Source organism: Rattus norvegicus, chromosome 2 (assembly GCF_036323735.1).
Source record: "Rattus norvegicus strain BN/NHsdMcwi chromosome 2, GRCr8, whole genome shotgun sequence".
NCBI classification, from domain to species: Eukaryota; Metazoa; Chordata; class Mammalia; order Rodentia; family Muridae; genus Rattus; species Rattus norvegicus.
Window position 1 is genome coordinate 181,737,349 of NC_086020.1, and position 13,442 is coordinate 181,750,790.

A 13,442-nucleotide genomic window follows, 5' to 3' on the forward strand; every position below is an offset into this window, starting at 1 on the left:
ATCTGTTTGGTTCTGTAGCATTATCAACCATATTTTAGGAATTTTAAATCCTGTGGGTCAAGTTCAGCAACAGCTTCAGATATTTTCTGGTCCATTTCAATCATTGGATGTGATAGAGCATGAGTTATTAGGGAGAAGAGAGATGGTGGGCTCTTAGAATAGAGTCCAGCAATATAAGAGGTCCAGATATACGCTGGGCATAAGGATCCCAGCTCTAAAAGCGCTCTACCACAGAACCCCCGGGCTGCTTCTCTTTGGCTCAGAGCACACTTTCTGACAAGGCTAAAATATTGCTGAGGCCAGTGGTACCTTAAAAACCCACTGACTCCTACAGATGTCATTTGGGAAAATGGCCTATAATTAGCAGGAAGGTAGTTCGCTGAAAAGAAAGACTTAAAATGGCAATTTATTTATGCAGATGATAATGAGTGACCTTTAAATATCATGAAATCTCAAAAGAGTTTTGAGTCTATTAATTAGTCCTACTCCTTTCTGGAGGGCACTCATTTGCTCCATCTGTAGTTTTGTGCTCCTGTCAAATGCCAAAGGCCTATCAGGAGTGAAGTCTAGCATCACACAGGAGCCTTCTCTTCGAATGCAAACGGCCGTCTTTGGGATTCAGTGGGCTTTACCTCACTCACTAAAGAGGCACCCAACATCTCATCAGAAGGAAGTCTGAGAATTGTGTGAGAATAACCTCTGGTGATTTAACCTGAATCTTCCTTTAAAATCCATTAACTCAAACTCACACCAGTTGAGTGGACCAAGCACATCTTCACCCCAAGGTAAATCAACACCAAAGGCTTCTATAGGGTCAAGAATCCCACAGAGGGATGATAAGATGGCTTACCCACATGGACACCTGCCACCTAACAGTGCAAGCCTATGACCTGAGTTCCATCTCCAGAACCCATGTGAGGGTGGGAGGAGAGGAGAGATGCCGTAAAGTTGTTCTGACCTCCACATGCATCTGTGCAGTAATATTTATAATCTAATAATATATAATTATAATGATCATTACTGTTATTATGTGCATGTATGTGTCTGTGCACACATGTGTATCATGGTGTGTCTGCAGCGGCATGCATGTGGAGGTAGACAGTTTGATGGTATCTTTCCTTTCCTTCCATCTCACATGGGTTCTGGAGATAGAACTCAGGTCATCAGGCTAATTAATAATAATAATAATTTACATGTTTACTATATAATAAATTATGTTATAATATACTTACATAATGCCATTTGATAATTATATTAATAATTATTTTCTAAATTCCCCTTTTTAATTTTTTGAAAGGATACTTAATGGACAAGTAGAAATTTTACCTCATTTCACACCAGTCTCCAACACTGTCAATTGTAAAAGCAAAAGGGCACATTTCTCTTTGTTGATTTCTATGTATGGTCATCTGTCTTCTCTCTTAGAGAATTCATGTGCTTTCAGTGTCAAGACTATATTCAAGCACTGGAGAAACACGGGAAATTAAATAATCGATGCTGGATTGGCTAAGGAAATTCTGTTTCCATGCTAGATTTCTTCACAGGATGTTGTTAGTGAGGTTTTTTGTTTGTTTGTTTTGTTTTGTTTCCATTTGTGTCTATGTGGGAAACTGTTTCTGTCCTTGAAGAATGGGAAGCAAAACAGGTCTGTGAATAAGGACTTTGGAATGAAGAAAACATGAGTTCAGGCCTTAGCTAAGAAAGCTTCAAGTAGCACAGTGTTGAGCACATTTTTTCTTCTCTGACCTTGTCTTCCTCAGTCCCCTTGTTTAGAAAATGAAGGTAAAATCCTCCCTCCTCCGTGGTTTGTTCTGGCGGTTTAGCAGAACAGCAAATATAAAAGCTTAACTGAGGTTAGTACAGAAGACCTTAATAGAAGGCTGCTTCGAGCCTCCTACCTTTGAGCATCAAAATACACTGAGAAACAATAAGCATTAATGGTGTAGGTCTTCATACAGTTTATTGATGCAAAGAAGGTGGCTAAGCAGCCACAACTGCTGCCTTCATTTTTCCATAGAGGAACAATAAGCCTTCATCAAATTATGAATAAAGCAAAATTAATATGAAAGTTCTTGCTAGATCTGATGTTGGAATCACAGAATCTTCGAATATTGCTTCCAAAAGAAAAGTTTTCACCTTAATACAAATGTCCATCTGCCCAATATTAACCCAATTTCCTAAGAAGCCTAGGCTGACATCAAATCTGTGATCCTCCTGCCCTAGCCTTTCTAGTAACAACATTATAGGCATGCAAATTTAATTGTTTTTAACTCTCAAACCTACCCTTCTTCCTGTGTATCTTACTTCCCACTGTGGTTAAGTTTTGCTCTAATGATCTATTTATATTTATTTTATGAATATAAATGTTTTCACCTGCATGTATGTCTGTGTCACATACATTTCCGGTGCACATATGAAAAAAAGAGGAATCAGATACCCTGGAACTGTTGGAACTGTCCTTACAGAAAGTTGTGAGCTACCATATGGGTGGGGAGAACTCTGTGGGAATATCAAGTGCTCTTAACTGCTGAGCCATCTCTCCACCATTAAAGGACTGTAAGCATGAAACCTCAGGAGGACGAGGAGACAGCTTTGTTGAAAGCATAAGAGTCTGACTCTGTATCCTCAGCATCCACGAGAAAATCTAGCACAGAAGCATGTGCCTAAAATCTCAGTGCTGGGGAGGTGGAGACAGAGAGAATCCCTGGGGCTTGCTGGTCAACAAGTATAAGAAAAATACTGAGTTATGGGGCTGGAAAGATGGCTCAACAGTTAAGAGAACTGACTGTTCTTCCTGGGGTTCCGAGTTCAATTCCTAACAACCACATGGTGGCTCACAACCATCTGTAATGGGATCTGATTCCTTCCCTCTTCTGTGTCTGAAGACAGCTATAGTGAACTCACATAAATAACATCTTTTTAAATTAAAAAATGGTGAGTTCTCAGATATGGTGGTGCACAGCTTTAATGTTAGCACTCAAGAGACAGAAATAGGCTGTTCGCTGTGAGTTCAAAGCCAGTGTAATCCACATGGTGCATTCCAGGACTTCCAGAGATATGTAAAAAGATCCTGATTCAAAAAACAAATTGTGAGCTCTGGCTCAGTGAGAGATCCTATCTTAAAAAGTAAGATGGACGGCAACTGGAGACAACACCTAATGTTAAGCTCTGGCCTATAAACACACCTGGTCACACATAGGCCCCCACACAGAGACATAGCCACTCCCACATAGACAAAGAACAGGACCTACAAAATGGCCTTCTGTAAACTCACAGGTATCCACTGAATAACTGACTAGATGATTCTGACCATGCTAGAGAGCTTAGTAAGTATTAAGTGAATTCGTGTACAGAAGATTCAATTTGTAAAAGCATGACAATCCTGTAGCAGCATCAAGTAAAGACCTTTGCCTATTTAGCACTGCAGCCCAAAGAAAGCCAGCTGCTACACATCCCTGACTTCCAACTGTATTATTCTTGCTATGGTCATAGCTATTCTCTTCATTTTCTACCCTCTTTCCCTTCTTCACCTCTAGGTTTAGCCCACTGTCTTGAGGTCTTCCATTCTATTAGGTGAGAAAAGTCACAAACGTAGAATACTAAGCATAGGTGCAAAAGCAAAGGGGATCTCAGTATTAGCCGGATCTCAGGACTTTAAACTGTGCAAACCGGAATAAATGCTGAGAGAGCTACTGTAGAGGCAGCATAGCAAGACCCTTTCAAAGGGCAGAGACTTGGAGAATGCCAGTAGGAGGCTCTTGGTCTTAGGTTCTACCAACCTCATTCAAAAGTGGCCTTCCTTCAGTACAGTGTGGTCACCTAGGTTAGGCTTGGGATGATTCTTGATATCCCTATCCCCACTTTCTTTTCCACTCATTACATCTGTTCAAAAATCCTATTCTTTCTTTCCATATATCATTCATCTTCTCAATTTAATTTACTCCATCAAGATCAAAGCTGCTATCTTGCTTCACATCAAAGCCATACTACTGACTCCTAACTGACATTCTTTTTCCAGGTTCATCTACACCACAAACTACAGTGATTGACATATCCCAGGCTTCCCAGAGCACCCTCAATTTTAGTAGTCATGTCTAATCTTGGGAAATCCTTCAATTCCAGATTAATGGAGACAACTAGTCACATATTGCAGGGACTATTTCCCCAAAACAATGCTGACAAAGAACAAAGAATTTCAATTCATATTTATCTTTAATATAAATCCTTAAATTGGGTCCTAGATATCTTCCAAAGTATGTACAAAAATGCAAATTAGCCAGGAGTAGTGACATACCTGTAACAACCCTTCTACCTGAGGGACTGAGACGGGATGAATGCCATGAGTTTGAGGTTATCCTGGGCTACATAGTGAAACTATATGTCAGTAAAGAAAGATAGAAACAAAGAAATGGAGGGGAGGGGAGGGGAGGGGAGGGGAGGGGAGGGAAGAAAAGCATACTATACTTGGCAGGTAAACATGTACTTTTGGTCTAGCCTCGGATAACTTTGTGAATCCTTTAGCAGGTCACTCAGGATGACTAGAATTCAGTTTCTTCATCTATAAATTAAGAAGCTAAGACTAACTTTCCTTTCAGCTCCTAAATTCTCTACCTCTACTCCTTCATCACTTTTTACCAGACATAGAAACCCACACTACTTCAGGCAGCATGGGAGTTCTTGGCTATTCAACTTTGGTTTTTGCTTTCTCCCCACAAGAGAGCTTTGGTCTTTGCTCCCTTCTCTTCCTACCTGAATGTTCCAAGGAACAATTTAAGTCTTGCTTACAAAGGTGGAGTTGAAGGAGCACAGGACCAGCCTAGAAGGAGTCCATCTAGATTGTCTGATTATTGAAGACTTAACGTGTCCTACCCTTGACTTACAAAATCTTTTTTATATGAAGCTTCTTTAGTCCAAGTAGACTAAAATCTTTCTGAACTTTTATGATTCTTTGAAAAATCTTAAAAATGTAGTAAATAATAGCAAGTGTCGTTGCAAATAACTGACTGGGAGATTAATTATATAATCAACTCTATTATATAATCAATTATTTAGTATATTATATATTACTGACACTTAAGAGACAAAGCAGAAATGCAGCTAAATTGCTAACTCTGTTCCTTACACAATATTTTCCAATGTGTCCACAGTTGAACAATTCACTTAATCCTTGAAGATTTATTAAGGATCTCTATGATCAAGACATTGTGCGGGTGTGTTACGGTTGTTACAGAGATGGGGAATGAGTGGAGGTCCAGGTCACTAACAATATTTCTGTCTCACAGATATAAGCTTCCAGTTTGTCCCACAATACTAACCTTTTAGTATGACTTAAAAATTCAAATGTCATGCTGAATAGTGGCGGTGTATACCTTTAATCCCACCCAGTAATTGGGATGCAGAGACAGGTAAATCTCTGAGTTTGAAGCTAACTTGGTCTACAGAGTGTGCTCCAGAACCACCATGGCTATGCAGAGTAACAAAACAAAAACAAAAACAAAAACAAACAACAAAACAAAACCACACTCTAGTGTCAGCTCTGCCTTCTTCACCTGCCACCTAATATGTCCCTAAAATTGATTGTACAACTATTTCGCCCACCAGCCCCCAGAAGAGAATAGCCATTAAAAATAGGTCAATAGGATATATGAATACCCACTTTTATTAGCAAAGTATAAGTTTAAGCAAATCTTTTCCAAGAATTATATCCTGACTAGATAGATACGCTCCCTAATCTCTACTTGAGATTTTTGTATAAACATCTTTCTTTGGTATGATGTAACTCAAGTAACAATTTCTAAGGATCAATTCAGCCTGAATCTCTGTCTTCTTGTCAACCCACACAGCATGTAGCACATACACTCCCTTAATTAAGTAGGGCTGAAACTTGAAAAGTGTACCTACGACAGTGACAAACAGGTTCATGAGCAAACAAGGGAAGTAAATAAAGCAAACGGTTTGCACAGGGAGAAGTCAAGCTGGATTGAACTGGGCTAATCTGGGTTGAGCCCAGAATGATTCAGGCCCTACCAACAGAATGGGTGACTCCTGGGATGACTTAGTAGGATAATTAAAAGCCCTATAAATAGGACGAATTTTCAGGTCTCTACCATCCTCCCTGACTCCTGACTCTTCTGCTCATCTTCCTCAAGCAGGTAAGACACGAATGCTGGAACAATAGCAGTATCCATAGGTATGGCAGTATATACGTCTTATAGTATAATACTAAGAGGTGAAGGACAGGACTGCTTTGTCAGTGACACTCTTAGGCACTTTTCTGCTGGCTTTATAGGACTCTATCTTTTTTTTTTTTTTTTGTTGAACAATAATTTATTGAGACCTCTCCCTCTCAGCCTGTACAATTCGAGGTCACTTTCTCCACTTGTAGATCTTCTTTGCTAGTTCTAGGAAGATGGATGGGGACAGGGGCACAGAGCACTGCTCTATGAGACTCTTGAGGTGGTTGTAACTGTCTTCCTCGTACTTGAAGAACACATTCTGCAGATCCAGCGCCTCATACAGTGCTTTCACCTGCGCCACTTTTTCTGGGTCCTTCTGCCCATAATTCTCCTCTACTTTCTGGTGTTGCTGAGAAGTGGCTCGTAGGAGACACTGAACCACCGGCCAGCTGCATTTGTTGTCCTGGATGTCAGTGTCGACCTTTCCCGTCACACTGGGGTCTCCAAAGAGATCAAGGTAGTCATCCTGGATCTGGAAGAACTTGCCCATCTCCAGCAGGATCTTTAGAGCATTAGCATGTTCCTTCTCCCTATCGAATCCAGCCATGTACATGGCAGCTGCGATAGGGAGGTAGAAAGAGTAGAAAGCTGTACAGGACTCTATCTTAAACATGATAAATGCTAGAGTGGCCTACCTCTACATCTGTGAAACATAGGCCCTAGATATTCCCAAACTGAGAGTCTGAATGACTGACTGAGAGCTAAGTGTTTTGTAGTAGAGTGTTTACCTTTTGTACAAGTTAGGCAAGGTCCTGGATCATGGGGACTCAGTGATATTCAGGTTCACTATAATAAATGGCCACAAAAGTCCCATGCAATCTCTCATTTGTCACCTTTATATACAGGCATCACTGTATAACTATGTTTTGCAGTTGGGATTTCATTTTCTGAAGCTTAGGAGCATAGTTACTAGACTTTTCACACCACAAGAAAGAATAGTGGCATACAAACTGCAGAAGACCCTAGCTTCCCAACACAGCCAATGTTGAGCAACCTGACTGTGCATTGTCTTTCAAGTGTGCAGTGTGTCTACTTTCTGTAACTGTATTTATTTGTTTATTTGCTTGTTTGTTTAATGATTCCATTTACTAAGCAGGTAAAAGGATTTTCTAGAATTTAACCTCTCAGAAAGGTTTCTTGGACCACTGAAAAAGATATTTAACTTTCTTCATTGTTTAAAGAAGACTCTTTAGAAAATGAATAACTCTCAATGGCATGCATTTACTGTTATCCCCAGTCACTGATAGACAATTATGAACTACTGTGTTTACATCTAGCCCATCCTCAATGAGCTATCCTTAATTTTTCTTCTAACATGAGAATCTCAGCTAAGCAACTCCCAACCAGAGTAGACAGTAAGGCACATAAAATCTCTACAATACATGTTTAATTTTTGGAAAAGAATTTACTCTTTTCTGGCAAAGAAAAAATTTTCTGAATCACTGCCATGATAGCATATGATTGTTAGAGCCTGAGTGTTGATCATATAATGACTAGCCTAAAATTATGGCAAATTATTATAAGAAGGGGCTCTGTGGTTTCTCAAACCTTTCCCAAACCTCCCAAAACACCATTATTCCTCTGGAAATGCTGACTCCAGGTTTTCATCCCAAACATAAACAAAAGCTTACCACTTTTTCTTCTTCTCCTCTTCTTCTTCTTCTTCTTCCTCCTCTTATTCCTCCTCCTCCTCCTTCTTAAGATTCACCAGGGTTTGTCAAGATGCCTCAACTTCTGAACAGCATACTCAACGTGAACAAGGTGTTCCAGAACTATGCTGAACATCATGGGGCAGGCGCTTCACTGAGCAAGAAGGAGTTGAAGCAGCTGCTCCTCGCTGAGTTTGGAGACATCCTTCGGGTAAGATAGATAGATTCTTTGTCGTTTGGAGTGGAATGTGTATGATTCTAATGTTTGCACCCAGGAGATTTTTATTAATATTTTGCTTTACTTGGTCATTCCCCACCAGTAATTTACTGATAAGTACTTTCTGGTACTTCTTAGTGTTCTTACACACACACACACACACACACACACACACACACCTCCCTCTTTGTATGTGAATTTGGACAAATCAAAGAACAACTCAAAGTAACTTTAAAAGAAATCTGATATTCATATTTTCTATTCATAACCCTGTGCACGCACCTTCTCATGTATTTATTCAATAATTCACTAAGGATTCATTGAGTACCTAATTCTATACTGGCATAATCCTAGTTACTACAGATGCCAACATGAAGAAAACTTAACTTCTTTTCCTTCTAGAATGTCAAACTATAGTGAGAAAGAGGTATATAAACATATAGGCTATACCATGTAAAAAGATACAGTAACTTTTTCAAATGATTCAAATTAATTGTTGATACAATTGTCTATTGCTTGTGGTAATACAACATTGGTTTACCAAGGGATGAGGTTCAGAGAACAAGCTTATCAAGGGTAGAAGCAGAGCCAAGCTACTTAACATTAATGGTTTCTCTGGGGGTGGGGACTGAGTGTATTGGAACATTATTGCTAATATACAATCCAGCAGCCATAAAAGAACTTTTTTTTTCTTCTCACAGAGACCAAATGATCCAGAGACTGTGGAAACCATTCTGGAACACTTGGACCGAGATAGAAATGGATATGTTGATTTTCATGAATACCTCTTGCTGGTGTTCCAATTGGTCCAAGCCTGCCATCATAAGCTAGATAGTAAGTTGCATGGAACTGGAACCTCCTTCCAGAAGGAACATGGTCAGGAAGGAACACAGAGTCATAAATTTTCAGAAAACACAAGCAGACAACATAAGCAGAGGTATCAAGGACAACGCCAGAACTCTCACCACAGTCAGTCTGAGGGACGTCAAAATGTCCAACATGATCAGTCCCAGAGACAAAATAAGGACTCTGAGAAACATGATACAGATCCTCACTATGGTCAGTCAGAGACATTCCATGGGGACTCCCACTATGGTCATTCTGAGAAATCAGACACAGATTATAGCTCAGATCAGTCTGAGTCAGATGGTCAATCTTCAAGCTCTAGTCAAAGACTGAGCTATAAATCTAGTCATGACCAGCCCAAAGGCCAAGGATATATCTTTGCCTTATATCAGTCTGAGAACCCTGCACAGGCTTCTCATTATGGCCAGTCTAAAACATTTGGAGAACAAAGTAACCGTGGCCAGTCTGGAAGATTCAGAAAAGAGTCTTATTCTAGTCAAACCAGTCAAGAATCTGACTCTTATGAACAATATGGAAATCAACATCAGAAATCAGGCCACAGTCAGACAGAGAGACAAGGCCAGAAGTCTCAGTATGGCCAGACAAACAAAAAAGGACATAGTTCATACCATGAGCAGACAGATAGACAAGACAAGAGTTTCCATTATGGCCAGAAAGGAAGACAAGACCAGGGTTTCCAACATGGTCAGAAAGACAAACAAGATCAGAGTTCTCACCAAGGTCAGAAAGGCAGAGAAGACCAGAGTTCTCACCAGAGTCAGAAAGGCAGGCGAGGCCAGAGTCCTCACCAGGGTCAGAAAGGCAGACAAGGCCAGAGTCCTCACCAGGGTCAGAAAGGCAGACAAGGCCAGAGTCCTCACCAGGGTCAGAAAGGCAGAGAAGACCAGAGTTTCCACCAGGGTCAGAAAGGCAGAGAAGACCAGAGTTTCCAGCAGGGTCAGAAAGGCAGAGGAGACCAGAGTTCCCACCAGGGTCAGAAAGGCAGAGGAGACCAGAGTTCTCACCAGGGTCAGAAAGGCAGACAAGACCGGAGTCCCCACCAGGGTCAGAAAGGCAGAGAGGACCAGAGTTCTCACCAGGGTCAGAAAGGCAGACAAAACCAGAGTTCTCATCATGGTCAGATAGAGGATCAAGACCAGAGTTCACGTTGGCATCAGTCAGACAGACAAGACCATGGTTTTCATTATGGTCAGACAGGTGGACAAGGCCAGAGTTCTCATCATGGTCAGACAGAGGATCAAGACCAGAGTTCACATTGGCATCAGACAGACAGACAAGACCGGGGTTTTCATTATGGTCAGACAGGCAGAGAAGGCCAGAGTTCTCATCAGGGTCAGGCAGACAGACAAGGCCAGATTTCACACCAGGGTCAGAAAGGCAGAGGAGACCAGAGTTCCCACCAGGGACAGAAAGGCAGAGGAGACCAGAGTTCCCACCAGGGTCAGAAAGGCAGAGAAGACCAGAGTTTCCACCAGGGTCAGAAAGGCAGAGGAGACCAGAGTTCCCACCAGGGTCAGAAAGGCAAAGACCAGAGTTTCCACCAGGGTCAGAAAGGCAGAGAAGACCAGAGTTCTCACCAGGGTCAGAAAGGCAGAGGAGACCAGAGTTTCCACCAGGGTCAGAAAGGCAGAGAAGACCAGAGTTTCCACCAGGGTCAGAAAGGCAGAGAAGACCAGAGTTCTCACCAGGGTCAGAAAGGCAGAGGAGACCAGAGTTTCCACCAGGGTCAGAAAGGCAGAGAAGACCAGAGTTCCCACCAGGGTCAGAAAGGCAGACAAGACCAGAGTTCACACCAGGGTCAAACAGGGGGACACAGCCAGAGCTCTCACCAGGGATGGACAAGGGAAGAAAGCCAGAGTTCACACCAGGGTCAAACAGGGGGACAAAGCCACAGCTCTCCCCAGGGATGGACCAGGGAAGAAAGCCAGAGTTCACACCAGGGTCAAATAGGCAGACAAGGCCAGAGCTCTCATCAGGGTCAGACAGATAATCAAGACCAGAGTTCACGTTGGCATCAGACAGACAGAAGAGGCCAGAGCTTTCAACATGGTCAGACGGGTGAACAAAGCCAGAGTTCACACCAGGGTCAAACAGGCAGTCAAGGCCAGAGTTCACAATGGCATCAGTCAGACAGACAAGGCCAGAGTTTTCATCATGGTCAGAGAGACAGAGAAGGCCAGAGTTCTCACCAGGGTCAGACAGACAGACAAAGCCAGAGTTCTCACTGTGGTCAGTCAGACACTGGAAAAACTGAATTTCAAGGGCAAAACAAGCACTTTCAAGGGACTGATAGAACAAGAAGAGACTCATATGTTGAACAATCTGGAAGGTCAGGAAAACTAAGTCAACAGAATTCAAGAGAAGAAGGGAATCAAACCCAGAGACAGAGATCCCAGGATAGAAGGGAGCAGCAAATCCAGCACCAGGCATGGAAGCCTGAAGAGGATAATCAACACAAACTCTTAGCTCAGGTACATCAAGAGCCATACTCTCATGAAGAGTATGACTCACAATCACAGAGCAGCGAGCAGGGCCACTGGGGAGAGGAAGAGCATCATCAAGATTGGGATAGACACAATGTTGAGGATCAGGAAAGTCTATATGAGATGCAGAACTGGCAAACTCATGAAGAGGAACAGAACCATCAAAGAAGTGATAGGCAAACCCATGCAGATGAGCAGAACAAGCAAAGACAACACAGGCAAACTCATGAAGAAAATCATGATCACCAACATGGTAGACAGGATGAAGAGGAGCAAAATCACAAGAGACGAGGCCATCATCAACAATGGGATAGACATACCCATGAAGAAAATGAGAAGTATCAAGGAGGCCAAGGCCAATTCAGAACCTTCCCCAACAAAGAAAAATTCCACAGGAATGAAGAGGACCAGTATGAAGGGTCCCAGGGAAGACATTTCCATCCAACACATAGTGGTGAAAGGTCCCAAAGAAGAGAAAAATCTGGAAACCATGCTACCAAAACAGCTAACACCTCCAGCCCTTTCTATGACTATGTCCAAGAGCAGGCAGCATATCATTATTAGGCCTTGTGAGCAGCAGGCTAAAGTAAGTCGAAGCTAAAGAAGAAACCTACATGCCAATTTATTGTTACTTCTGTTTAAAAGGTTGAGATTATATTTCATCCTTCTCTCTTTTTGTCTCTCTATAAGAATGCTTTTGAAGACTTGTACTCATATTTTGAAATTTCAACTCTTTGAATAGCAATTGCATAGTTAATTGATTGTGTGGAGTAAATTAGGTGAACTAATCAATCTTCGTTTTGATCACTTTGTGGATTTAAATCATTGCTAGTTTATTTTCAGTTTAGGTGATACCTTGTTGAATCATTGAATGGCAGAGCGCTCTTCCTGAAGTTCAGAAACAAAAAAAGTGTACTGAAAACTTCTACTACATTTGAAGAAAGGGATTTGGACTTTGGTAAACTTTGGCTCTTATGGATAAAATATCAGGAGCTACACAAGCTTCATGGTCTAGACTTGGATGAAACAGTGAGAAGTCTCCAGGGGAGCTAGAGATCAAGCAGAGTATCTCTAATATCAGTATCTCTGAGGCCTAGGCTCCTATTCCTCCACTGATGGGTCAGAAAAATTGACAAGACCCCTACCAAACCATCACACATAAAAAAAATATATATATTTCATCTTGTTTGAAGATTCCTGGTAGACAAGCCTATCAATTCTGAAAACCTTTCCAACAAAGACCATATGTAGAACATGAAATTATATTAAAAAACTCAATAAATGATTGGTGAGCAATGATATTGACGGCTTTTTCCTTTCTTCGGCGTGGAATATGACTTTCACGTATGGATCATTTTCTAAGAATAAATCTTCATCTCTTAGGGTTGGAGAGATTGTTCAGCAGTTAGGAGCACTTGCTGTCCTTGCAGAGTACTGGGCTATGGTTCTTACCCCATGTGTTGGCTCATCCATAACTCCAGTTCCAAAGGACTTGACACTTTTCTGTCCTCTTCAGACAGAAGACACACATGTAATGGACGTAATACATGCAGGCAAAGCACTCATACATGTAAAGTAAAATAAAACAGATTTAAAAGGTCTCATTTCCTATCTTCTAAAATATCGTATGAAGCCAAGCATGGTGGTTTATACTTGTCATCACAGCACTCAGAAGACTGAGGCAGGAGGATCTTAGTGAATTTTAGACCAGTCTGCTCTACATAGCAGTTTTCAGGCCAATATGAAACACCGAATGAGACACTGTCTCAAAGAAAAAAAAATCTATCTGTTCTCTGAGTTTCTGAACACTTATAAGAGAAATCATTAGAACTGACTAATAACTAGCCAAAATGAACTTTCTGTTCACCTAAACATAATTTTCATCTCTTATCTCTACCAGAAAATTGTTCTATCTCACTCACAACTACTCCTTCGATTCCACATTAAGATGTTCATTAAGTCTTGCCAACTCCAAATCCTCTTTAACTCC

The 13,442-nt window shown here is 41.3% G+C and overlaps 2 protein-coding genes across 2 annotated transcripts; one reads left to right on the top strand and one right to left on the bottom strand.

Annotated features, from left to right (window-relative positions):
- The first annotated feature begins 6,114 nt into the window (after window positions 1-6,114).
- Rptn (repetin) lies at window positions 6,115-12,753 on the top strand. The gene is made up of 3 exons (XM_227371.5): window positions 6,115-6,152; window positions 7,939-8,096; window positions 8,804-12,753. Exons 2-3 carry the CDS (start codon window positions 7,959-7,961, stop codon window positions 12,014-12,016), a joined length of 3,351 nt encoding a protein of 1,116 aa, XP_227371.1. The 5' UTR covers window positions 6,115-6,152; window positions 7,939-7,958; the 3' UTR covers window positions 12,017-12,753.
- Window positions 6,367-6,868, bottom strand: RGD1560208 (similar to Farnesyl pyrophosphate synthetase (FPP synthetase)). The gene has a single exon (XM_039103337.1). It carries the CDS (start codon window positions 6,847-6,849, stop codon window positions 6,367-6,369), a length of 483 nt encoding a protein of 160 aa, XP_038959265.1. The 5' UTR covers window positions 6,850-6,868.
- Window positions 12,754-13,442: the final 689 nt, after the last annotated feature.